This window comes from Salmo salar, chromosome ssa03 (genome assembly GCF_905237065.1).
Source record: "Salmo salar chromosome ssa03, Ssal_v3.1, whole genome shotgun sequence".
Classification (NCBI taxonomy): Eukaryota; Metazoa; Chordata; class Actinopteri; order Salmoniformes; family Salmonidae; genus Salmo; species Salmo salar.
Genome location: NC_059444.1, coordinates 62,468,763 through 62,494,573, shown reverse-complemented (window position 1 = coordinate 62,494,573; position 25,811 = coordinate 62,468,763). Strand labels below are relative to the sequence as shown.

At 45.0% G+C, this 25,811-nt stretch overlaps 1 protein-coding gene across 4 annotated transcripts; it reads right to left on the bottom strand.

The window, feature by feature from the left end:
* Positions 1-1,802: 1,802 nt before the first annotated feature.
* On the bottom strand, positions 1,803-23,361 carry LOC106601055 (integrator complex subunit 1). Of its 4 annotated transcripts, none has more exons than XM_045715050.1 (48): positions 23,283-23,361; positions 22,767-22,854; positions 22,385-22,669; positions 22,075-22,271; positions 21,848-21,985; positions 21,584-21,749; positions 19,773-19,878; positions 19,451-19,637; positions 19,095-19,240; positions 18,680-18,821; positions 16,718-16,894; positions 16,443-16,551; positions 16,254-16,374; positions 16,037-16,114; positions 15,728-15,909; positions 15,507-15,603; positions 15,322-15,413; positions 15,155-15,215; positions 14,853-15,050; positions 14,497-14,626; positions 14,235-14,414; positions 13,920-14,069; positions 13,643-13,822; positions 13,409-13,513; positions 13,018-13,185; positions 12,712-12,823; positions 12,448-12,606; positions 12,170-12,316; positions 11,890-11,988; positions 11,371-11,492; positions 10,818-11,075; positions 10,464-10,623; positions 8,385-8,516; positions 7,660-7,840; positions 7,258-7,387; positions 7,001-7,116; positions 6,789-6,876; positions 6,406-6,677; positions 5,161-5,290; positions 4,915-5,048; positions 4,528-4,720; positions 4,105-4,232; positions 3,857-3,963; positions 3,550-3,663; positions 3,393-3,463; positions 3,180-3,271; positions 2,825-2,934; positions 1,803-2,653 (listed from the first exon to the last, which is right to left on the bottom strand). In XM_045715050.1, the coding sequence occupies exons 2-48, from the start codon at positions 22,822-22,824 to the stop codon at positions 2,538-2,540; spliced, it is 6,624 nt and encodes a 2,207-aa protein (XP_045571006.1). In that variant the 5' UTR covers positions 22,825-22,854; positions 23,283-23,361; the 3' UTR covers positions 1,803-2,537. The 4 variants fall into 4 exon arrangements, with proteins under 4 accessions (XP_045571006.1, XP_045571005.1, XP_045571008.1 ...); XM_045715049.1 differs by having other exon boundaries at positions 23,241-23,315; XM_045715052.1 differs by having other exon boundaries at positions 7,258-7,384; positions 23,241-23,315.
* Positions 23,362-25,811: the final 2,450 nt, after the last annotated feature.

The following is a 25,811-nucleotide window of genomic DNA, read 5'->3' as shown; positions in this document are numbered from 1 at the left end:
TTAAATTATTGTGATGGATGTGTTTGTCACATCCAGGGAAGACAAAGGGACATGTGTTTTAGAGCAGATGAAGCCCCTATCTGCTCGATGCCTCACTCTCTCTGGTTGCTAAGAGTATCCTGCAGAGAGCAGGCTGATTGGTTTAGTCCTGGATCACTGGCTATGGGATAAATCTGAGAGCCCAACCTGCTTTTCATGACAAAACGTTCAAGGGAAAGCGGCCACGATCCAAGAGCAATCACACTTTAGGCTTCAAAGTGCCAGGGGAAAAGAGAGGCGAGAGCCGGTCCACATTTTTTCCACGCCGGCCAACTGCAACTCATGCGTGGAGGAAGACGAGATGATCTAAGGAGAGGAAGACAGGTGTGCTGGGCAGGTAGAGGCACATCGGGGCCCCTCCCAGGGGTGAGTGAGAGACAAGGACTCACCCCCACCTTCCTGCACTGTCCACTTTCACATGAACTAGCAAATCAACAAATTAACATTAAAACAACTCTTTAAACTCATCTTTATGGGTTTGCAATCTGTGACTTTTCATAAAGCCATGATAGGGCTGTTACAAAATAGCTCATGTGCAGCAGTAAAAATGATTAACTCGGAGCATGTCACATCGAGACGCTTTTAGTACAGACCACAGCACCAGGTGCTTCTGAGGGCATCAAACGCTAGTCTGATGTGATGATGAATCATGGCAGCGGTTATTAGCATGTCAGTGGCCCATCAGGCTACTTAATGACAGCCCTCTCTTTCCATCTCCTCCTCCTCACTGGCTGTCACTCATCCCTGTTCCGCCTCACTGCCTCCAAGCCAATGGGATGCTGGCGCCTCACCAAGAGCCCAGGCAGCTACGGCATCTGTTGCTAGCTGATGGATAACCACAAACACAACTTTCAACCCCAGACTCAGTGTGAACTAGAGAACACCTTACAGGTGCAATTAACTCATTAACCAAAAAACAAACAATGGGAGGAGAACACAGACAAGTAGAATAATTGCAGTAGATAGAGTTTAAAAGCAATAGAGTTCTAACAAAATGGGAAAAGTATAGAGATACAAATTCACTCAAAACAATGCGAGGTAACATGTTTTCAAATACAAACTAAATAATACAAGAGGCTTTTTTTGTGACCAAATTGTAGCACAATTGTTTGCACTACAAGCATTAAGAAACATATTTGGACAATTAGTCAACCCATCCAAGAGTCTTTTTCATTCCAATTTGTATCCAATTGACTATGCACAGCAGCACATATAACGGTGAAAACCATGATGGTGGCAGAATCACTTGAACATTTGAAGACATTTCCAACCCTAGCTTCCGATCAATTATAACATGTTAAAAGGGTAGCAGTGAGCAGATCATTGGACATGTGTGGACCTCATTGAAGGAGGCTGCTTTCATCAGCCCTGTGTGTGCAGTATGTAGAGTGACTGTCAGTCCCACCGGACAACAGCGTCCCCTGACCCACCAGTGTGGGCATGTTCCACCTTCACATAGGATTCTCCCATCACTAACCAACTGCTTCCTCTCCATGTCTCACCATGTAATCCAACACCAGCAAAGTACATTTCAGTGCTGGCCAAAACAGCCTGCCTACATGCAGCCTTCAAAACAGCGCTTTGGTCTGTATGATTGAACAATTACTGCCTTGGTTAATTTCCCATAAATGGGTGAGGAAGGAACAGTTAGCTGGGTTACCTGCATGCCTGCACGTTGTCTCGTCTACCCCTTTGACTCCATCGAGAGGGTTTCTGATGAAGTCAGTGGCACTGGGCAAAACAACTCACACTTTCATGGCAAATTGGTTTCCATCGCATGCCTTTAATTTGTCTTCTACGCCCCAGTGAAAAGAGTGCATAACTATGACAGCCATTTCAAACATGATCTGGCTCAGAGAACGCATGGAATGAAATATGAAGGCACCAGGGTCTTGCTCCATTAACTGTTGCTCCGGTTCTCTTGTTTGAGGTGGTGAAATGTTGATGCCCAAAAGCAATAATTAGTTCGGCTGAAATTCCAAAGATTATGCTCCACAATTTCAGCTGGTAACTGACTTCTTTTAAATGTTTAAAAATGCAGCACAGACACCATTATAGTATGAACTCTGAGGTTAGAAGCAACAGAAAAGACATGTCATATGGCACTGTGGTTTTATGTGATGTTATTCCTATTATATTTGAGACAAAAATCCATAATTTCAAAAGTTTCAATTTCTGACAGTGGTTGATAGATAGCCAGTATTCATTATTTCAAAAATAATAGAAACACTATCACTGCAAAACAAGCATGAGTGAATTTATTATTATTATTATTATTATTATTTTTTACAATAATCATTATCACCATCTTTTGAACACTTCGATATTACCTTCGAATCAAAAAATCAGTTCGTATCAATCCATAAATCCTGATGAAATTACCAAATGGCTAAAAAGAACAGAGCAGTTGTGTATAACTTGAGTCTAAATCTACAGTACAAAAATGTTATGGTGACACTGCCTCCTGTCAGAGGAGAAGGACTTGCACCCCCGGGTCCTCATGTTGTTGCCTCCATGTGCAGGACCTTCATGGACTCAGAGATCATAGAGCTGGTGTCAATCTGCCCATAGATCCCCACCAAGAAGGCCTTGTGGAGTAAGATGTCTGCATGCTCTGAGGAGAAAAGCACAATGAAACAAAACCAAAAAACATGTTTGCTTTGAGCATGAATCCTTAAACATCTTGAAAACACAGAACAGTTGACTTTCCAACTGGCGCGTTTAGATCCATAATAAGGACCAAGCACAGAAGCTGTGTAGTGCTGAGAAGATAGGACAATCATACCTTGACAGAGCAGCACGTATTCTGGCAGGTTCCTAAGCGCTGTCTGCACCACGTCAAAGTTCCCGCTGCCCATACAGTACATGAAGGTGGGCAGGAAGTCTGCTGCAGTGCTGCAGCACCACCGAAAAAAACCCACAATTCTTACTTAGGAAACACAACTTTAAGGAAACATTATTTTACATGAAGGACAACAGACAACACCTTACAGGTACCACTACAGCAACATTTGCAGCTAAACATTCCTAGACAACGCATCAATAAATTAATATCCAGCCAGACAACTGGCGCGCTCGCTCTCTAGATTCCTATAAAAATAAGCAGAGAAATCCTAGAGGTGTCAGCATTCTGATCTTACCACGGGTTGTTCTGGATGCAGCGCAGGGCCAGGCTGAAGGCCATGTTACGACACAACTCCTCAGTAGAACTCATCAGTCTCTGCAGGTCATTCTGAGGGCAGGGAAGGAAATGAAAACCTGTTACCTTATACTGTACAGAGTGGTGCAGCAGAGTGTGTGTTGGGGGATTATTTGTTCATAATAAAAGGTGTGTTATTAGAAGGCGAACTTACAGTGAAGTACTGGATGATCTCAGGATTCCTCTTGGACTTGTCCTCCACCTCGGTCAGAACTTCCAGCACATCTGAAACACAGAGGGGAGCAAAATGTTGGTAAAGTTCAGCAAAATCCCGTGTTAAACTGACCCGAGAGTGTATTATACGTAATGACCTTCTATGGCTTCTCCCCTGGAGATCTTCTTCAGGTACTTGGTCATGTCAGCTGCAGTCAGTGGAACGGAGGCTGAGATACTGACCATGGGCAGGGAACCAGAGGACGACTCATCTGATAAGAGGAAACCCAGAGACATGTCAAAAACACCACATTTAGCGAGATGGTTGATTTGTATGTATCTGTATCCAGTCAAAATGTCTATTTAATATATTCTATATTTTTTTCATTTGTCAAATTGTTGATGTGTTCTGATTCACTTATGTTTTTCATTCAAGGCAAAGTTTTCATGAGCGGATAAGCTTACCATCTCTGTCCTCTGCAGAGCTGTCAGAGGAGCCAGTCTTCACAGGCAGGGTGAGGCCAGCCAGTAGGGACTTGAGCAGCAGGTCAGGGTGCTCTGATGAGAGCCCCCTACCGGGACAAACAGAGAAAAACAAGTCACTCCTTCGCTGCTCCACACAATGTGAAATAACAACTAACATTAATGCAATGGTGTCGCCAATCCTAATGTCTCAATAATCATTTTTTTAAAACCCCAGTTCAATGACTTACTGTAGGATATCGGAATGCTTCTGTAGATAGGGAATGGCTGTTGCTGCATCGTGGGTAATGTACTTCTGAATGAACTGCACATATTTACTGAAGACGGCCAACGGATGCATACGAGGTCTCCTGAGGTTCTGCAGGGAATATGGACCACAACGTTATTAACTCCATGATCAGAAAGATAGTTATTTTAATGCACAAAGCAGTTGACCTTGTGGAAATACTACTGTTCTGTGAAAACACATTAGATCTAGTCAAGATATCCAGCCAACCACAGCTGTTAACAGTGGCAACAATCTATTCTTTCCCCACCTATGAGAAGCCATATCACTCTGAAACGCTAAAAAGAAAAACACAAGCAAATGTCACCAAACCAACTGGAAAACCCTGAGGCTGATCTGTGAGTGCGTTCCGTGTTCATTCCCTCACCTGCAGAATCTTCATGAAGGAGAGCAGGCAGTCCTGCAGCGCCCTCTGGTGTTCACCGTGGAACACCAACGGCTGCAGCAGCTCCAGGATGGCCAGCACGTTGCTGAAGAACGTCAGGTGGTTCTGGCTCCGGAACTCCTGGAAGTTGAGGTGGATGCGTCCGTGGAGAAGCGCTCCGATCATCGGCAAGTGTCTGGAAAGTTTAGAAAGGTAAGCTGTGATCATTCCCCAGACGTTCCACCTTACTACAGCAAAGGTGAGAACAAAAACATTCACAGGGTGATTTTAAATCACGTCAGTGAAGGTAGCTATGGAGCTACAATCTACCATAAGAGGTGCATGAATTCATATGTCCAACACTAAGTTTGTAATCAACATTATGTTCACCTGAGGAGGAGGACAGGGTGGGACACAGCCAGCTTCCTGCAGGCCAGGTTAGCGTCTGACATCCGGTTCTCAGCCGACTTTGTGTCTCCCGTATCGCCTAGCAACGTGACCAGACGGTGAACCAGGACGTCGTGCTGAGAGGGAGGGATCACACATCAGTCCTTAAGACCTCTATGACGGCTTCTGTGTCAGCCAATGGCTTTGAGAAACAGTTAAGAGACTGAGCCAGCTGAAGGTCTAGTCTACCTTGCATGTGGTGCCGTTGGCGGCCCCCTCGCTGCTCAGGGTGGCGTCAGGTAAGGTCACGTGCTGGATGACCTCTGGGAAGTGCAGGTAGAGCTGGAGTAGGAGGTTCTGGCACCGCTTACTCATCACACTAAGGAACACACAATGGAGTCAGCTAGCATACACCAGACAACAGTTTCCACACAGCAGACAGTCACAATGGTGTCCTACTACAATGCTCTCGTCTGATGTAGGCCTAGTTAGTTGGCTCATACATGTCAGACCGTCTACGAATCAACAGGATTTGTATTCACTGGTGGTGTTTTCCATAAACAGCAACAACCTTGACCAAGAGTCCGATTCCACTGTCTCTTCAACAACCATCATGTAATTGGAATAAACACCAGCTAACCTAGCGATGAGCCTTAAAAGAAGAGGCTGTGAGGAGAATGCCTATCACACAGGGAAATGTTTATCCCACACAAGGCCAAACACAGTCTGCTTTGTAAGATGGGTTTTAAGCAACCCATGTTTTCAGTCGCAACTATTTGTACAAGACAGCTTAGCTGTGCATAAAAATATTGTAATTGGATAGATAATTTTGCTGCTTGACCTTGGCCAGAGTTTCCCCATTAAAAGTGGTTTAATAACCAGAGGCAGACTCATGAAAGAAGGTTTGGCTTCCACAAAGAGAAGTTGCACCCTGATTTCTGACAGGCAGCTAAGTCGGAGCAGGAATCCACAACACAGGCAGCACGTTTAGAGCTGCAGCCCTAATCCTCTTGGCTTTATTATAATACACTGAGCTTTTAAAGAGATCACAGAACACACGACTTCATTTCACACCAATAGACCTAATTATCGCCTTTCCCCTGGTCCACACAGCGTTGTGTCTGACAGAACATTCAGTCTGTGAATTTCATCTGTTCCGTCTGGGGGTAATCTAGTGATATGGCCCCAAGTTTATCAGCTCAGTTTAAAAGAGGCCAAAGACCAAGTTCAATACTGGGGCTAATTAGGGAGGGTGAAAAATATGTCTAACTAAATGAACTGTGGGCACTTTAGTGAACCTTATGGGACCAAAATATTATGGAGTGTCATGTCTGCTGTTGCTGAAGGAACAGATGGGGTATTGAGAGAGAGAGAGAGAGAGAGAGGGCGTCTCTGTCTAAAGTAGATCACATATCACCCTGTAAATAGTATTACATTCCCATTGGACAAGCCTGACTAAGTATGTCAGTGCAAGAGCCAACAACCCACCCATACCTGTCACCCCATTTCTTTGTGCAGTTGATGAGGTATTCCGAGACTTTCTTCACTCTCTCCAGGTCGCCATGGCAACAGCTGTGGAGCAGGGGCAGCCGTGACTGGATGAGGGAGCAGGAGGTGTGGTCCAGGGTGCTCTTGGCGTTGCCGGGGGCGTTGGAAGGGGGAGAGGAGTCGCCGCGGCTGTGGAGCTCAGACTCTGACATGATGAGGTCCACCAGACTGATAAGCTCCTCCGGGTTCAACCGCAGGACAAATGTATCTGTCTGTTTCTGGAGAGAGGGAGAGAGCACAAGAGAAAAGTGATGGAAGCAGTCAGGCTGAGGGGGAACAATGTTCTCTGGTTTGTGTCACGTGACGGCTAAACTGGTGTACTGTGCTACCTGTGGGGTCTTCTGGTCCCGGCCCTGCCAGATACGAGGGATGTGACTGCAGGCCCACAGGAAGTCCAGAGCAGAAGATGGGTCCAGTCTGGAGAACAGCATACACAACACCATTACAGAATATTACAATACAACTTTCACTATTTGGGAAACACTGTCAGTGTGACTACTACTGCTGAAGGTAATGATTTGGGATTGATATACTGACTGACCGCTGGTCTTGCTGCTTGCTGAGAAGAGCACTGATGCACTGATGCAGAGTTGTCCAGTTGGACTGATGGGTCAGCAATGCCAGAAGGTATGGTCTGTAGGAGGGAGTTCCTTTACCCTGGAATAAACCACATGAAGTAAGGTGGTGGAGTACACACACACACACACACACACACACACACACACACACACACACACACACACACACACACACACACACACACACACACACACACACACACACACATGCTGAGATTACCTTGTTGAGAGCAAAGAGCAGCTTCCGCTGAAGGTCTGGACACACAGATGTGACCTCAGGGTCAAGAAGTCCCAGCCAATCAACAAGCAGCCCTGAGCTGGACCCAGTCTTTGTCACCTCAGAGCTGCTGCTGAAAGGGAAGTGAACAGATTGACAGGCTCAAAGCCGGGCTACATGAATGATGAATCTATACAATCCCTCAGTCAAACAAAGCACTGATTATTAAACATAGAAATATTACTATTGTAAGGCATTACAAAGCACATAAAGCCATAAACAGACAAACAAAATGTTCTCTATGAGATCAATGCCACAGTTAACCAGATTTGTATGTTGTTGTTTGAGTAAGGGCAAAAATACATGTCTTGAATGATTTAGGCGTGATAGAATTTACATGCTTACTTGTTTGTATCCACCTCCATTTTCACGGCTTGCTCTTCAGTCTCCTGGAGAAGCAGTGCTATCACCATGGCAACAGGGCCTGCGGTGGTAGAGCCGGTCCCCGTCTCTGTTCCAATAGTCATTAGCAAGGCCAGCAGTTCCTCCAAATATGGAGACTTCCCCTCCACTAGCCCCTGTAACACTGGGAACAACAAACAGTACTGAGTGTTACGAGCTGTCATGTGATGGTTGTGCCATTCCCTCAGCTACGGCGGAACATTCAGAAGTAAAACAAAACCCGAACCTGGCCATGATGCTGAGCTCAGGAAAAAATCTTGTGATTCAGAGGAAAAATGAAACTTTGTAGTGGCAAGCCAAAAACCACCAAAACTATGAACTACCAACTACCATTATGGCATTTCTGCGTAACCTAGATCACCAGCTTGGCCGCAACCAGTTTAAAGTCAAAACATCCTTCATCTGGGCTTGATGGAGACCTGAGCCTATATTGGACATAAACAAACTGGAAGCCGCTGGTCTGGTTTGGTTTCAGAGAAGAGCTTATAAACTCATAAAGGAACAGGTCAACAAAGGAAAAACAGAGACTCAGAGGCGGCAATGAAAGAAACAGATCGGGGGAAATTGAGTCACGTCAGCCACTACATCCAAACTAGGGGCAGAAATAGTGAGGATAGTTGATGTTCTAGCCTGAGAGAGAGAGTGAACGACGCACTAAAGTACCATACCTTTGCCTATCAGTTCCGGCTCTGCGTTACATCTCTCCCCTGCCTTCAGTGTGGCGATTATGGCCCTCACGGCCACCTCGGAGTCCCTCCGATAAGCCAGGGCCTCAGCCAGGTGGAGGAAGCCTGTACGAACTGCAGAGGATAGGCATAGTCAGTTATCATCACACCGTTAACAGTCGATTACCTGACTATCTGTGACTAGGCCCAAGTATGTGTGTCTGTGTCATAAATATATCCAGTTGAAGTCAGAAGTTTACATAAACTTAGGTTGGAGTCATTAAAACTCGTTTTTCAACCACCCCATAAAATTCTTGTTAACAAACTATAGTTCTGGCAAGTCAGTTAGGACATCTACTTTGTGCATGACAAGTAATTTTCCCAACAATTGTTTACAGACAGATTATTTCACTTAATCACAATGGATGGAAGGAGGTGTAGCAGCAGAGTTCTGGCCTGATCTGAAGTGGATTTAAAATACACCAAGAACTGTTTCAGTCCAGATCAGCTCTATCTAGACTTTACTGATCCCACCAAGACCGGGCTATCTAGAACCATAACTGAACTGGGTGGAGACCCACCAGAGACCATAACACCAGTACATTTCCAGTAGGTCAGAAGTTTACATACACTAAGTTGACTGTGCCTTTAAACAGCTTGGAAAATTCCAGAAAATTATGTCATGGCTTTAGAAGCTTCTGATTGACTCAAATTATGTCAATTAGCCTATTAGAGGTGTACCTGTAGATGTATTTCAAGGCCTACCTTCAAACTCAGTGCCTCTTTGCTTGACATTATGGGAAAATCAAAAGAAATCAGCCAAGACCTCAGAAAAAATTGTAGACCTCCACAAGTCTGGTTCATCCTTGGGAGCTATTTCCAAACGCCTGAAGGTACTATGTTCATCTTATACGCAAGTATAAACACCATGGGACCACGCAGCTGTCATACCGCTCAGCAAGGAGACGCGTTCTGTCTCCTAGAGATGAACGTACTTTGGTGCGACAAGTGCAAATTAATCCCAGACCAACAGCAAAGGACCTTGTGAAGATGCTGGAGGAAACAGGTACAAAAGTATCTATATCCACAGTAAAACGAGTCCTATATAGACATAACCTGAAAGGCCGCTCAGCAAGGAAGAAGCCACTGCTCCAAAAACACCATAGAAAAGCCAGACTACGGTTTGCAACTACACATGGGGACAAAGATCGTACTTTTTGGAGAAATGTCCTCTGGTCTGATGAAACAAAAATAGATCTGTTTGGTCATAATGACCATCGTTATATTTGGAGGAAAAAGGGGGAGGCTTGCAAGCCGAAGAACACCATCCCAACCGTGAAGCACGGGGGTGGCAGCATCATGTTGTGGGGGTGCTTTGCTGAAGGAGGGACTGGTGCACTTCACAAAATAGATGGCATCATGAGGGAGGAAAATTATGTGGATATATTGAAGCAACATCTCAAGACATCAGTCAGGAAGTTAAAGCTTGGTCGCAAATGGGTCTTCCAAATGGACAATGACCCCAACCATACTTCCAAAGTTGTGGCAAAATGGCTTAAGGACAACAAAGTCAAGGTATTGCAGTGGCCATCACAAAGCCCTGACTTCAATCCTATAGAAAATTTGTGGGCAGAACTGAAAAAGCATGTGTGAGCAAGGAGGCCTACAAACCTGACTCAGTTACACCAGCTCTGTCAGGAGGAATGGGCCAAAATCCACCCAACTTATTGTGGGAAGCTTGTGGAAGGCTACCCGAAACGTTTGACCCAAGTTAAACAATTTAAAGGCAATGCTACCAAATACTAATTGAGTGTATGTAAACTTCTGACCCACTGGGAATGTGATGAAAGAAATAAAAGCTGCAATAAATCATTCTCTCTACTACTTCACATTCTTAAAATAAAGTGGTGATCCTAACTGACCTAAGACAGGGAATTTCTACTAGGATTAAATGTCAGGAATTGTGAAAAACTGAGTTTAAATGTATTTGGCTAAGGTGTATGTAAACTTCCGACTTCAACTGTATATGTGCAATGGGGTATAATTCTGTACGCAGCCAAGGACATGATAAGGAGCACCCACCATCAGTGAGCCGGTGCTTCTGGGAATACTGTCCAGCGAATGACTTGAGCAAGGCCCGCAGCGGCCCCACCTCCACAGCCGGGTTCTCCAACCATGTCATCATCTCCATGACAGCCTTGAAGAAGAGAGAGGAGAAGGCCACGTCCTGCGACACCAGCCGCTGAGTAGAAGAGATGGAGGAAGACCGAGAAAAGGAGAAAAACACAACCCAATACATTCACATCTGTTTGGTGTAATGACAGACATGCATGTATTCTGTCGTAGTGGTGACTGATGAAACATACATATATAGGCTACAGAGAGAGCCAGAGATGCAGCACTGTTTAGAAGGACAGCAGAGTAAATCAATCATACCTGGTAGAGGTGCAGCTGGCGCAGCATGGGGCAGGACAGGGCGTGGCAGCGGTTCATGGCCATGACGAGGGCCCCGGCGTGGGCAGAGCTGAGCAGGGCAGCCAGGGCCTGTAGGAGACGCACTGCCACCCCACCCTGCTGGGGGTGCCCCCCCTGTCTGGCACGCACCAGCTCTTGGGCCAGAGCCTGCTGCAGGGCCAGGGAGAGGGGCCGGGGAGGGGGGCTGGGCCTGCGGTGGTCCACCTTCAGAGGGAACATCTGTGGAGACAAAGCCAGAAGTATTAGACCCTCAGTCAGCACTCTGAAAAACAGGTGGTAGATCTGACTACAGTACTAATCAAACAACTCTGTCAGCTAGGATAATCAATCACTTCACTGTAGGCTACTTGTGCAGGTATGATTAAAAAAGCCTTGTGTGTCTGTTTTATCAGACAAACTACAAGAAAATGGTTGATGAAATCAGAGAGAAAAAATTATTTGCTCCACAAACTTCAAAATGACTTCAGACAGGTATTAATGTGTCATCAATCTCCAGGCAGAGATACATTCCTACCTGAAGCAACATGCCGGTGAGGTCATCCTCAGGCCCAATCACTGGGATCTGATTGGCTCTCATCTTCAAGGAGCCACTAGGAGTTTCCACGGTAACTTTGGCTCTGTTCACCTCAGTACTATCTGTAAGGTTATTGACAGGTATGGACCCAAAATACCAAAACTGTGTTTTTACTGGGCTGTTCCAAAACTTTTATAAGAAAGGTAACACAGAAAGGCATAAACAAATGTAATCACATAGTAGTAATAAGAGCCTGTATGGGGAGGCAGGTAGCCTTGCGGGTAGGAGCATTGGGCCAGTAACCGAAAGGTTGCTGGATCGAATCCCGAGCTGACAAAGTACAAATCTATCGTTCTGACCCTGAGCAAGGCAGTTAACCCACTGTTCCCCGGGCGCCAAAGACGTGGATGTCGATTAAGGCAGCCCCCCGCACCTCTCTGATTCAGAGGGGTTGGGTTAAATGCGGAAGACACATTTCAGTTGAATCACTGACTAGGTATCCCCCTTTCCCTGACTGACCTCTGCGAGGAGGGAGAGAGGAGCTGAGCAACCCGTGGAAAGTGTGCCCCCCTGTGGCGCCTCGCTCATGCTGCACCTCCACCAGATGAGCCATGTAGTCTGTAGCACAGGACATACAGAAACATCAGGAATAGACAATATACCGTCAGCACTAAATAGTCAGACTTAGACACAAAATCTTCAGGAATAAATTATATGAGCACTAGCTACATGACTGAGGCAAACATCCACGTGGAATAGATATAGTGTAGTAGGATAGTTTGTGGTCAAGCTCTCTCACTCTTGTCCATGATGTTCTGTTCCAGTGTCTGTGAGTCGTGGGATACGGCCTGGTCCAGGTACTGCAGCAGTTTACTCATACTGGACACGGGGATGCCAAACGACTGGACAAACAGCAGCAGCTGCTGGGGCTCCAGATCCTGCAGCGCTGCAGAGGACAGACATTGTATCATAAATACCAGAATTATATATTTTTTTATATACGGTCGTATTGTATTCTGTTAGACCTAAACCATATACCGTTCTACCTGCATGTATTTAATGTGTTTGGACTCGTACCTGCATCCACCAATCGTGAAACCTCTGACCGGATCATCCTCAGCTTCAACCAATCAGGTAGCAGCAGGGCCTCCTCGGAGGTGTCCACCAGGAAGGCGGTGGGGAGGGGTTTCTTGTCGGGGAACCAGATGTCCAGGAGGTTGAAGAAGTCACTCTCCTCTGAAAACAGACACACATGAATCATACTATACACTGAAACAGACACTGAGGTACAGTAGACAGGCCATGTTTGTAACAACAAGTGTGGTATTCAGAGATACAAACCTTTGGGTGGACCGAGCGTCAGGAGAATGACCATCGCATGGACCACCAGAATGTGCATGGTGGCTGTCTCCCCTGTGGTCCAACGCAGAAACACCTGGTCTTGAGATTCTGACTATAAAGTTCAATAGAAAGGGTCAAAGGTGTAATTTAATTTCAGTGACAACTGTATTGACAGCAAGCACCTCTAGTTGAAATGAACGCTAAGGGTCTACCAATATGAAACCATCAGTCTGAAACCATCTTCCATTTAGATGTAGAAAATGTGAGGTTACCCCCAGTCCCTCCCAGTAATGATCCAATCCTCACCCAGCTGTAAAGGTCCTCTCCCTCTTTGGTCTTCCTCATCCTCCTGATGTAGCTGGAGAAGATGGAGATGAGGGCTGAGAGCACAGCGTCTGACTCGGGCCGACAGGAGTACTTGGAGAACAGGCTGTTCATGATGGTGGAGCGCTCGACAATCAGACGGGCCACATCCTGGAGGATCCCAAATCAAACCCACCTCAGTATCTAACTATGAAGGCAATACAGGGTCATGTTCAGTAGGGAAGAAAACGTTTTGAAACTACCTGAACTTGTTCAATAAGAACACAGACTTTAGTTCTCTGTGCAAAACATTTTGCTACAGGGTGCTCGACTGAACACACAACTCAGGTAAATAATAGGATGTATGACTGAGGATAAGAGGTGTCAGGACTACCAGAGCGAGGTCATTGTGAGACGCCTGCTCCTCCACTGGTGCATGCTGGGACAGGTAGATGAGGTAGGCGCTGATGGTCTGTGGGTCTGTCTCCATGTGGATGGCCTGGGAAAGAACAGAAACACAACACACATTCTTACCACATCCCTTCAGCGAAAAAAAACTGTCAGCTACAACCTGACAATGAGGCTAAATACGGTTCACACGAACAATCTAGACCAGTTCCCCACTGACCTGCTGCAGAGCGGTGGAGGTCATGCCCCGGACGCTGTCGAACAGGGGCAGCTTGGGGAGGTCCTGCAGGAGCCACTGGTACCCTGGCAGGAGCTCAGCATCTCTGGAGTCCTCCTCCATGGGCTGGTCCCTCTCCTCTCCATCCTTCAGACCCCCCTCAGTCAGCACCAGAGACAGACCCTGAACAACAGCAGAACAACCAAAGTAGATGAATACATCTCCTCAGCAAATCAATGAAACACTCATATTTGTGTGTGTCCTGTCTCTTATAATGTACCTTCATAGCCAGGACTCTTGATGCCACTTGAGAAGAGCTGAGGCGCCGCAGGAAGTAGTCCAACACCTCACACGTGGTCTGTTCGTCAGCTTTAGGACCCAACAGCAGATCCTGCAGCCGCCCAAGCAGCTGCCTCTGCTTTTGTTGCCTCTGGTGTAGCGAGAGAGACAAGAGAAGAAATGGCATTTGTTGGTTTGTGTGGATTAAATAAAACATGACAAGTGTATCCTTTGAGATGCTGGAGTCAGTGATTTCTCTGACCACAAAAGCCATTCAGAACAAACAAAAATGTGATAGCTGTTAACGGCAGCATACTTGTCTTTTCTTGGCTCTCTGCTCTTTGCTCTCTCCTTCCTCGTCATCCTCGATGGGCAAGTTGTCATCTGCAGCATCGTGAAGCAGGAATTCACACAGGCACTGCACGGGCAGCACGTCCAAGGACCCCTCACTGGACTGCACCAGGTCAGCCAGCCAGGGCATTGACTGAGAGGAGGCCTGGGGAAAACATAGAACACAGTTGTTGCGTTCCTCCCAGAGAATACTTTCTATTGGCGAGAGAGGATGTGCTCTTGTTTACCTGTCTCTGGATGATGTTGAGCAGGAAGTCAGGGTTGCGAGAGCGACAGAGGAGGTGACCCAGGCGAAGGGACTGGTTAAGGCTCTTCACCTGCTCCTGGACTGCGGGTGGGGGTTTGCGAGGGGGGCCCCTAGAAAAAAGAAACAAGTAAGATTACCACTTATTATCAAATGAATGAAAATGGGTCAGTTTCCCAGACCCAGATTAAGCCTAGTCGTGGCCTTAAAAAGACCATTCAATGGATATTCTCCATTTAGTATGCTTTTTTTTTAAAGTCTAGGACTAGACTTAATCTGGGTCTAGGAACAGTCCCTAAAAGTAGTCTACAAGGTGCAGGTATAAAGCAAGAGTCTTACTGTGGGTCCAGACTGGTGAGCTGGGAGAGCAGCAGGCTGTTGCTCTCTGTGATGGTCTGCTTGGTGGAGGCAGCCGCCAGGTGGCTCTCGAAGGCCAGGATCTCCTGCTTCTCTCTCTGGGACACCTGCAGCTCCCTGTTGATCATCTCTGTCTTGGTCTCCTCATCGGCCACCGTGCATGGAGGGTAGGAGTAGTTACTGCCAAGCAGGAAAAAGGGGGAGGAGAAAGATAAGGTTTGTTGAGTAGTTAGTCTGGTATGTGTTGGGTTTAAACTGATAAACGTTTCATACTTGGCACTTACTTTGTCATGACCATCTCCATGAGCATTTTCAGTGTGGGATAGCCGTCCCAGGCAGCCAAGCCTGGAGAGAAATACGTGGTTGATTGTAACAAAAGGTAAAACCTGTGGCTACGGTTCTAATATATATATACTGATGATATGTAGGGAAACGTGATTGAGACTCATACCTATTTGCTGTGGATTGAAAGCGGCCACCACAAGTAGCAGGAGCCACGCTTTCCAGTAGAGTGTGGCTATCGCCAGGTTCGGAGGAGTATAGCTTGAAAAATATCAAATGTGTTATTTACAGAAATCGAACATCAACTCAAAGCTGGCTGGCAAGTTGATTAATTACAGTAAAAGAGCAGCGTACCCCGCAGGCAGCTGGATGTTCTCTGGGTGGTGGTAGGTGCACAGGTTCAGCACCGCATCAATCAGCTGGATCCGCTCCACTCTCAACACATCCAGATCTACAAAAGCAAAACCAGGAAACAAGCGAAATATCCCTCTCCGTGTTAAGCCAAATAAACAAAGTTCCCTCAACTTCATCTCTTTTCATGAAAATGTTAACTACTGTAAGTAAACTCCACTTACCCATTGCTGTTGCAGATGTTGTACCATCGGACTGGACCCCGGCCGCCCTCTTCACCAGGTGGTCCGCCAGCTCCATGGCGTCGGCCGGGCCCAGGGGCAGGTCACGGGACAGTCCGATGACCAGGATACGCATCAGAGTGTCCTCCAGCAGAGGCACTTCAGAGCACAGCCGCAGGAAGAAACTGGCGGAGGCAAAACATTTAAGTGATGTCAACGGAGCAGGAAGAGACAGCAGGGACAGACAGCAGGGATGGACAGACAGCCATGAATAAAACAAATCTAAAACAAAGGTTGGGAAGAGGTGCTCACTTTCTGTCGCTCTCAGGGGGCCAGTTGTCCCACTTGTAGTAGGTCTCTGGTTGCTCTGTGAAAAGCACCTTGTGAAGACTGGGGAAAAGAAACAAGTATATTTTCATTCCATGGGTAGAAGAATTATCTTAAGTAACTATTGTAGGATGTTTATTAGCTCCCCCTATATTTATCTTTTTGAACAATCAAAGTGTCATGAAAACTCCCAAACACATACCAGTGTATATAGTCCTTGGATGGCACTTTGGCAATAGTGGGAACAACAGTGTGAAGCCACCACACAGCATCCCTCTGAATGGCAGCGATATTATTCTGAAAGGATCTCAGACCATCCAGATCTGAAACAGACAAAAGGGATGTTCAAAATGCCCACATCGACAACAACCAGAGAAGTGCAAGAACTTACTCTTCTTCTCTCCTTTGTCCCATGCAACGCCAGCCTCCTTGACCTGAGCTGTGATGCCCAACATCATGGAGCACGTGAGCAGGTCTGTCACCTGGATCACAAAGCGTTCCTGTGGAAAACAGACAGAGAGCATGAGCTCAGATCCACAGAGAACACATAGAAGTTATTCATCGGTGAAGAGGCACAGAAGGGCATATAACTAGGTAGGGGGTGAGTTATTTAATGGTACAGGAGACCGAGACAAGGTGGGAGTAATATAAAGATCATGAGCTCACTTTGAACTCCATCTCGACGTAGGTGGCCTCCTTCCTTTCCTGCATCAGACCCAGGCAGAAGGACTGGAAGTTGATCTCGTGCTTGGTCTGTTTGATGATCTCTCTCAGCAAGGCTCGAGAGGCACGCAGGTAATCATCCTTATTGGTCAGCAGGTCCTGGAACACCATGGCCAGGAACTAAGGAGGATCAGAAGGGAGAGGACAGCTTTAAGACAAGCGGTTCCCAAACAACATCTCCTTCTTGTGTTTCAGTTATTAAAAATAAAGTAAAAGTGCAATCAATCCAAGAAAAAAAAAACGTGCACTTCAATCCAAAGCCAATAAAGCTTATACAGGTCAATTTCTGAACCCGGGCTTGACATTAAATGTTTTAATTATCCAAAAGCTGAAGTCACTTGTCAACATGCCCCCCTTCCCCCAAAAAAGGTCTGTACCACCATCAGTCAAAAGGGCATAACAACGGGAAGTAGGGGTGCTGAGGATGCTGCAGCACCCCCTGAAAAATGAATGTAGTGTACTGGGCCTTCACTAGTCCTGTATTAGAGGACAGGTACAGCCGTGTGTAGCACGGTTAATACTGGTTTGAAGACTGCTAAGCATTTGGATCACATGCTACAGGAGGGACGAGCAAAATCATGACATAGACAAAAGATATTTAGGGAGACAAATCTCAGGTGGAGCTGTGGCACCAAATAAATGTGTAGTAGCCTAGGCTTATTTGGCCATCTGTGTGTCTGTGAGCGGGCAGATGGAGCGAGTGACAGTCAATGAGCCATGCTGGCGGTGTTCTTGTTGCGTCATGTGATGGGTTGTTAATCATCATGGGCTCCAGAGCAACTCTGCTTACCTCAGAACTGGATAATTACAAACTGATTCGCATATATTCCCTCATCTTCCTCTCTTATTAGGCCAAGGCTACTATATACGTTGTAGGTAGGTTGCACACACTGCATCATTTCTTTCATAAGCTTTCCTCAGCTGTAGCATACGTTTTTTTTTGACTCATCATTCGATGATTTTTCAATCTCGGTATTGTTTGCTCAATTTCACTCCGTGGCCTAAAATAAATCTGTGATTGAGAATAGCATAGACTCCGACTTTCATAATTATTCCCATTTAAAAGCTGCAACTTTAGGACATTTAAATACTTTATTAGAATAGTTTGGAAAACAGTCTTCGTATCTTTAATTGGGCTTAATGCTTTATGATAATTCAATTAGTTGGTTCGCAACTTTTATTCCCAACCTCACATGCATGCATAATTTCTGTCTTATAATTCAACTAACTGTAAGGTTGTTCAAATGTCTCATTTGACCTTTATATCTTGCTATTATTTTTCATCTCTCTCATTATTACCTTAGGTCTCCCGTGTTTTGGAGTTATTTAAAAGCAACTAAACTTTGCGATCATGAAATAGCACGGCAGGAGAAATCTAGCAAGTCATATTAATATCAAATGAAAATGTGGGCTTCTATAACAATAAGACACTGGAGTGTCCTCTATACAAATTGACTTTGGCTATTGGCCCAGATCATCCGACATTTGAGAGAGAGAAGAAATAAATAAATATATATATATATTCTGACTGGATTTTGTGCTGCTTTGGTCATTCTTACACCTCGATCACAACGACGCTGTTGGCGTTAGCTCTGTCTACATTGTTCTCTTGCTTTGTGTAAATATAACATATTGATTGAAATAGACTTTAGCAAATAGGAATATAGGCAATTTACTCAGAATGTCAATTGTTTGATATTGTGATTTTTTTTCTTGTCCATTCGGACAACTAAAATCTATATTCTGGTTGTCCGACATTCATATTTTATATAGATTTTTTTAATTTGCCCTGGGCAAGCCTTAATTTCGAGCACTGTGAACCACATATATTTACTTTCCCCACAGTAACAAATTGATTTATTTTCCCCAGCTGTCTTGTCATGTCAGCATGGAATACTCCTTCACCTTAGGGGCCTGCTCTGGGCTGTGCTGGAGCAGTGTGTGAAGGACTTGCATGTTGTTGGGGTTCCTGGCATTGGACAGCTCATTGAAGATCACCAGCTTCACCATAGTTCCCAGGTTGTCTTTGTGTGCATTCAGTAGCTCCCTGGTAATCAAAGGCCAGACAGCACTGCTAAGTGTATGAATAAAGCATTCTGCACCAAGGCTTTTGAAATATAAATGGTCCACTATAGGATGTTCAAACTAACAACATTGAACACATCAACTATGTTGATATGCAACAACTTGTTAGGGTTGATGTTTGGATTGAACCAGAATGAGGACATGAAAATAGGTACTTAGTCGAACATCTATAAACCATATGTAGGGGACTATCCAAACTAAACAATCATATGGCCATAAGAGAGGACCTGCAGACCTGACACAGAGCATGTAGTGATTGAGGATGACTTTAGGTTTCAGGCGGATCTTGATGAGGTTGGAGATCACCTCCATGTCATCCGCTCCATGGGAGTTGCAGTTCATACAGAGAGACATGAGAAGGTCCTGAGCTGGACGGGTCAGCTGCAGAGACAAAAGGCTTCATTACACATAACAGAACACTAGTTCACTATCAGATTTAATTTCATGCAAACAGATGCATTTACATGTTAGATTTGAGGCTGGAAGGAGATGGCTCTAATGTCCACTTTAGACTACAATTGCCAATGAAATGATGATTCCTGTTAACTAGTGAAGGGGATGTGTGTAGCTGAGTGTTACTCCTCCTCTCACCTTTGGATTCTGCAGCCACATCTCCAGCCTCTGCACAGCCATAAGCCGCACCTCCTTGTAGCCACAGGTGGCAGTGAGCAGACGCAGCAGGTTACGGGACACATTGTCCATGGGCTGCCTGCGGTTCAACTGGTCCTTCAGGACATCTAGAACATAGTCCTCCACACTCTCAGACAGCTCCTCGTACCTACGATGAGATGAAGAGTGAATGAACACAAACTGTCCAATAAACGGATCGGTCTAAGTAGAAGCAGACAGACAATACAGACAGGCAATCAACATATTACTACTACTGTATATTTAGTAGTCTATGCCTAAATACCTTGGCATAACTTGTCCATCATCTTCTGGACTAAGTTTCTCCTCAGCAATCAGCAATTCAGTCTGGCTGTCATCCTCATCTGGGGTGGAGGGGTGAGGACTGCTCCCTGGAAAGTTGACATTTTAGTCATTTAGCAGACACTCATATCCAGAGCGACACAGAAGAGCAATTAAGGTTAAATGCCTTGCTCAAGGGCACAGACTTTTCACCTAGTCGGCTTGGGGATTCGAACCAGCAACCTTTTGGTTACTGTCCCAACGCTCTTAACCGCTAGGCTACCTACCGCCCAATGTTACATGACGTAGTAATGATTAAGAGTCAAATCCAATGTGACAGGATTCACACCTGAACAAACCGGTAGGTACATACAGTTGAAGTCAGAAGTTTACATACACCTTAGCCAAATACATTTTAAACTCAGTTTTTCAGAATTCCTGACATTTAATCCTAGTAAAAATTCCCTGTCTTAGGTCAGTTAGAATCACCACTTTATTTTAAGAATGTGAAATGTCAGAAAAACAGTAGAGAGAATGATTTATTTCAGCTTTTATTTCTTTCATCACATTCCCAGTGGGTCAGAAGTTTACATACACTCAATTAGTATTTGGTAGCATTGCCTTTAAATTGTTTAACTTGGGTCAAACGTTTCAGATAGCCTTCCACAAGTTTCCCACAATAAGTTGGTTGAATTTTGGCCCATTCCTCCTGACAGAGCTGGTGTAACTGAGTCAGGTTTGTAGGCCTCCTTGCTCGCACACGCTTTTTCAGTTCTGCCCACAAATTTTCTATAGGTTTGAAGTCAGGTCTTTGTGATGGCCACTCCAATAGCTTGACTTTGTTGTCCTTAAGCCATTTTGCCACAACTTTGGAAGTATGGTTGGGGTCATTGTCCATTTGGAAAACCCATTTGCGACCAAGCTTTAACTTCCTGACTGATGTCTTGATATGTTGCTTCAATATATCCACATAATTTTCCATCCTCATGATGCCATCTATTTTGTGAAGTGCACCAGTCCCTCCTGCTGCAAAGCACACCCACAACATGATGCTGCCACCCCCGTGCTTCACGGTTGGGATGGTGTTCTTCGGCTTGCAAGCGTCCCCCTTTTTCCTCCAAATATAACGATGGTCATTATGGCCAAACAGTTCTATTTTGGTTACATCAGACCAGAGGACATTTCTCCAAAAAGTACCATCTTTGTCCCCATTTGCAGTTGCAAACCGTAGTCTGGCTTTTTTATGGCGGTTTTGGAGCAGTGGCTTCTTCTTTGCTGAGCGGCCTTTCAGGTTATGTTGATATAGGACTCGTTTTACTGTGGATATAGATACTTTTGTACCCGTTTCCTCCAACATCTTCACATGGTCCTTTGCTGTTGTTCTGGGATTGATTTGCACTTTTTGCACCAAAGTACGTTAATCTCTAGGAGACAGAACGCGTCTCCTTCCTGAGTGGTATGACGGCTGCGTGGTCCCATGGTGTTTATACTTGCGTACTATTGTTAGAACAGATGAACGTGGTACCTTCAGGCATTTGGAAATTGCTCCCAAGGATGAACCAGACGTGTGGAGGTCTACAATGTATTTTATGAGGTCTTGGCTGATTTCCCCATGATGTCAAGCAAAGTGGGACTGAGTTTGAAGGTAGGCCTTGAAATACATAGATGTGAATAAATAAGTAGATGTCCTAACCGACTTGCCAAAACTATAGTTTGTTAACAAGAAATGTGTAGAGTGGTTGAAAAACGAGTTGTAATGACTCCAACCTAAGTGTATGTAAACTTCCGACTTAAACTGTACATACAGTACTATACCTGCACTGATATCTCCACCGGAGCGGCCAGTGTCAGTCTGCAACTGCAGCAGCATACTCTTTGGGGGCATTTTGGTACTGAAGGCAGTCTGGATATTGTCCACAAAATTCTTACAATGGGAACTGTCTACCCAAATTCGCTCCCCCAAAGAGTCCTCAATGTACACCTGAAAAGAACAAGAGGATGTTAGAGAGCGCACAACAGTGGTAACAATGCAGCTAGAATACAAACAGAAATCCAATAGGAATGATGAGTGGTTCTCACTTTGACAAAGATCTCTGGCCAGTTCTCATCCTCCTCATAGGCTGCCATCAGCAGGTTGCAGGCTAGCACAGACACCAGACTGTTGCCCTTTGCTTTGAAGTTGATGGAGGCATCCCGGCGAAGGAGACTGCACAAGGCCTGTCCGCGCACAGATAGAGAAAGTCATGAACCAATCTGTATAACAATTGTATGGAACTGATTGTAAAATGTTGGGTTTCAAATCTCACCTCAATAATGCCTTCAGTGGCGAAGAGATTGGGCTTAATCTTGGCCAGGAACATGAGGCTGAGGTATAGTGTTATGTCAGGTTTAGCCCGGTTCATCTTCAGCTGTTTGACAGCTCCACAGAGCACCCCTTCAATGCGATCATCATTTCCATCCTGCTCTGCATTCTCAATCTCATCCAGGAGCACTGCTGGGGGGACTACAAGAGAACCATTGTGTTAATAATATGCACAGTCACAGCACATCACAGAAACAGGTTTCACCAGTACCTATTCCACTGAAAAAAATATTTGAATTGATACTGTTTCCTACCTTCTATGGGCACCACTGAGGGCTCCTTGATCGAAGGCGATATAGCCCTTTTGTCCACTGCTGCCACATCAGCCAGTCGTCCTAGGGCACTGACAGGAGGTGTAGAGGAGATCTTGGGGCGCTTCACGAGGCCGGACAGGCCAGAGGAGGATGGAAGTGACGAGGAAGTCTCTCGTTTACGGTCAGTGGGTAAGGTGGACGCTGGCTTAAGGAGAACTGCAGGTGCTTTGGACTCTGCGCCACTCTTTGACCCCAATGCTATGAAATCTCCAGGAGGAGGGTGACCTATTGGCAACATTTGGAAGAGAAACACTTGTAATATTATTGTATGTTTGACAAAAGTTAGATAAAGTGGGTGCACATTGCTAGATACTGTACATACCTGAGGGCTTTGCAGCACTAGGCCGCCTGATCGTTGTAGGCTTGGGACGATTCATCATGTACACTCACTGCCAAATCATGTAACGTTACTGTGTGGGTGCAGAGATTTCAACATGAGACACACAGATAGCTAGTTAGCATAGCTACTTGGAAACTGGTCGGTAAATAATTATTTCATCTCAACATCGAGTCTGCCTATTTGTAAAACATTTTTACATCACGATAACGGATTTATCCCCGAAAAGTGCCTAAACCCTTTGGCATTTGTCAAACTGAAAGGGCTAAGTAGTAGCTATTAGCTCGCTAACTAACGTTAATGTTATTGTGAAGCATTATAGACAGCTGCTACCTACGGTTATCGGTATGTGAGAGTTAGTTAGTAGCTAGCTACAAGCAATTACATTGGCAAAAAGCTGGTTAGATGAACAACTAAGTGTTAGTTCGTTTCCAATATGCATGGGTACTTATCACTGACTGTTGCAATTGCAAACTCAAAAAGAAATAGATCCGTTCTCACTTCCATGTTGTTTTCCCGAACGGAAGTTCCCGCGTCTCGAACGGAAGTCCCACCCGTGCAAGGGTGAGCGTTGAAGAACATCAAAAATGTGCTGGTGCTGTGCAGATCACAAACTAAATTAAGATCAGGCTATAGGCTAACAAGGATAGAAACATCTGCATTTTGTTATTAATCAAAATGTATTTAGATATTTTTCATTCAAATCATGTATGACTAATGTTCCCATTGTAATTGTATTTATCCTATAATGTAATTTCCCCAGTTTCACAAGTAGGCCTAGGCCAAGTGTAATAATGTGTCTGGCAGTGGCTGTTGTTATGGGTGGCACTATTTGCCTAAAAGCTTTGGAAAAGGAATAAGGTTTCCAAGAATCCTCACAATGATGTCAGGCATGGAAACATACATTACTGCTTGTGCCAGACAAAAGAAAACAGAACTGTCACCCAGAAAGGCACACACTGTAAAGCACACATTGAAAAAAAAAAACATGTGCTTGTAATCTAGCCTTGTTAGTGAAAATGCTTTAGTTGTTGTATTTGGTTACAGTTACTACTTGTGAAAAACGGCATGGCAATTGTGCTCTCCTTTCATGATACACATTCCATTTATCTGATGACATCATTATAGTGCATAACATAGCCATACTATTCCCAAACCAAAAGATGAGCCATTTATCCTACTTTCGACACTGTTTATTTTTTTTATTTTTTTTATTTCACCTTTATTTAACCAGGTAGGCAAGTTGAGAACAAGTTCTCATTTACAATTGCGACCTGGCCAAGATAAAGCAAAGCAGTTCGACACATACAACAACACAGAGTTACACATGGAGTAAAACAAACATACAGTCAATAATACAGTAGAAAAATAAGTCCACATACAATGTGAGCAAATGAGGTGAGATAAGGGAGGTAAAGGCAAAAAAGGCCATGGTGGCAAAGTAAATACAATATAGCAAGTAAAACACTGGAATGGTAGATATGTAGTGGAAGAAAGTGCAAAGTAGAAATAGAAATAATGGGGTGCAAAGGAGCTAAATAAATAAATAAATAAATACAGTAGGGGAAGAGGTAGTTGTTTGGCTAAATTATAGATGGGCTATGTACAGGTGCAGTGATCTGTGAGCTGCTCTGACAGTTGGTGCTTAAAGCTAGTGAGGGAGATAAGTGTTTCCAGTTTCAGAGATTTTTGTAGTTCGTTCCAGTCATTGGCAGCAGAGAACTGGAAGGAGAGACGGCCAAAGGAGGAATTGGCTTTGGGGGTGACCAGAGAGATATACCTGCTGGAGAGCGTGCTACAGGTGGGTGCTGCTATGGTGACCAGTGAGCTGAGATAAGGGGGGACTTTACCTAGCAGGGTCTTGTAGATGACCTGGAGCCAATGGGTTTGGCGACGAGTATGAAGCGAGGGCCAGCCAACGAGAGTGTACAGGTCGCAGTGGTGGGTAGTATATGGGGCTTTGGTGACAAAACGGATGACACTGTGATAGACTGCATACGGTTTATTGAGTAGGCTATTGGAGGCTATTTCTTAAATGACATCGCCGAAGTCGAGGATCGGTAGGATGGTCAGTTTTACAAAGGTATGTTTGGCAGCATGAGTGAAGGTTGCTTTGTTGCGAAATAGGAAGCCAATTCTAGATTTAACTTTGGATTGGAGATGTTTGATGTGAGTCTGGAAGGAGAGTTCACAGTCTAACCAGACACCTCGGTATTTGTAGTTGTCCACATATTCTAAGTCAGAACGGTCCAGAGTAGTGATGCTGGACGGGCGGGCAGGTGCGGGCAGCGATCGGTTGAAGAGCATGCATTTAGTTTTACTTGTATTTAAGAGCAGTTGGAGGCCACGGAAGGAGAGTTGTATGACATTGAACCTCGTCTGGAGGGTTGTTAACACAGTGTCCAAAGAAGGGCCAGAAGTATACAGATTGGTATCGTCTGCGTAGAGGTGGATCAGAGACTCACCAGCAGCAAGAGCGACATCATTGATGTATACAGAGAAAAGAATTGGCCCAAGAATTGAACCATGTGGCACCCCCATAGAGACTGCCAGAGGCCCGGACAACAGGCCCTCCGATTTGACACATTGAACTCTATCAGAGAAGTAGTTGGTGAACCAGGCTAGGCAATCATTTGAGAAAGCAAGGCTATTGAGTCTGCCGATGAGGATGTGGTGATTGACAGAGTCGAAAGCCTTGGCTTTTTTGGGGCTTTTTTGGGGGGCTGTTACAGTATTCTCCATGCTATTACATCAGACATGTTTGACACCTTCTCTAATAGCAACAAACTAGCCTACATCTTACTCAGAGACAATATTGCTGAATACCAGTCTTTCATAGCAGACTACTAACACAAACTGAAACTGCTTCACCACATGTTTCCATAGCCCTGTAACCTGACAGTGTGTTTGGAATGCTTCCAAATATAAATCCTGTGTCACATGGGAAGTCCACAATCCTGCAAAAACAGTTTATGAGTATTCTGTTTCTTCAGAAACAACTCATGGGCAACTATGAGTCAATGTTTTTAA

What these genes read in the sequence shown, in the direction of transcription:
- LOC106601055 (XM_045715050.1), bottom strand. Translation starts at nt 22,824, where the DNA reads ATGATGAATCGTCCCAAGCCTACAACGATCAGGCGGCCTAGTGCTGCA. An exon ending in GAAGCACCGGCTCACTGATG is followed by an intron (nt 8,517 to 10,463) that starts GTGGGTGCTCCT and finishes TATCCTCTGCAG; the next exon opens with TTCGTACAGGCTTCCTCCAC. An exon ending in ATACGTGCTGCTCTGTCAAG is followed by an intron (nt 2,654 to 2,824) that starts GTATGATTGTCC and finishes TTTTCTCCTCAG; the next exon opens with AGCATGCAGACATCTTACTC.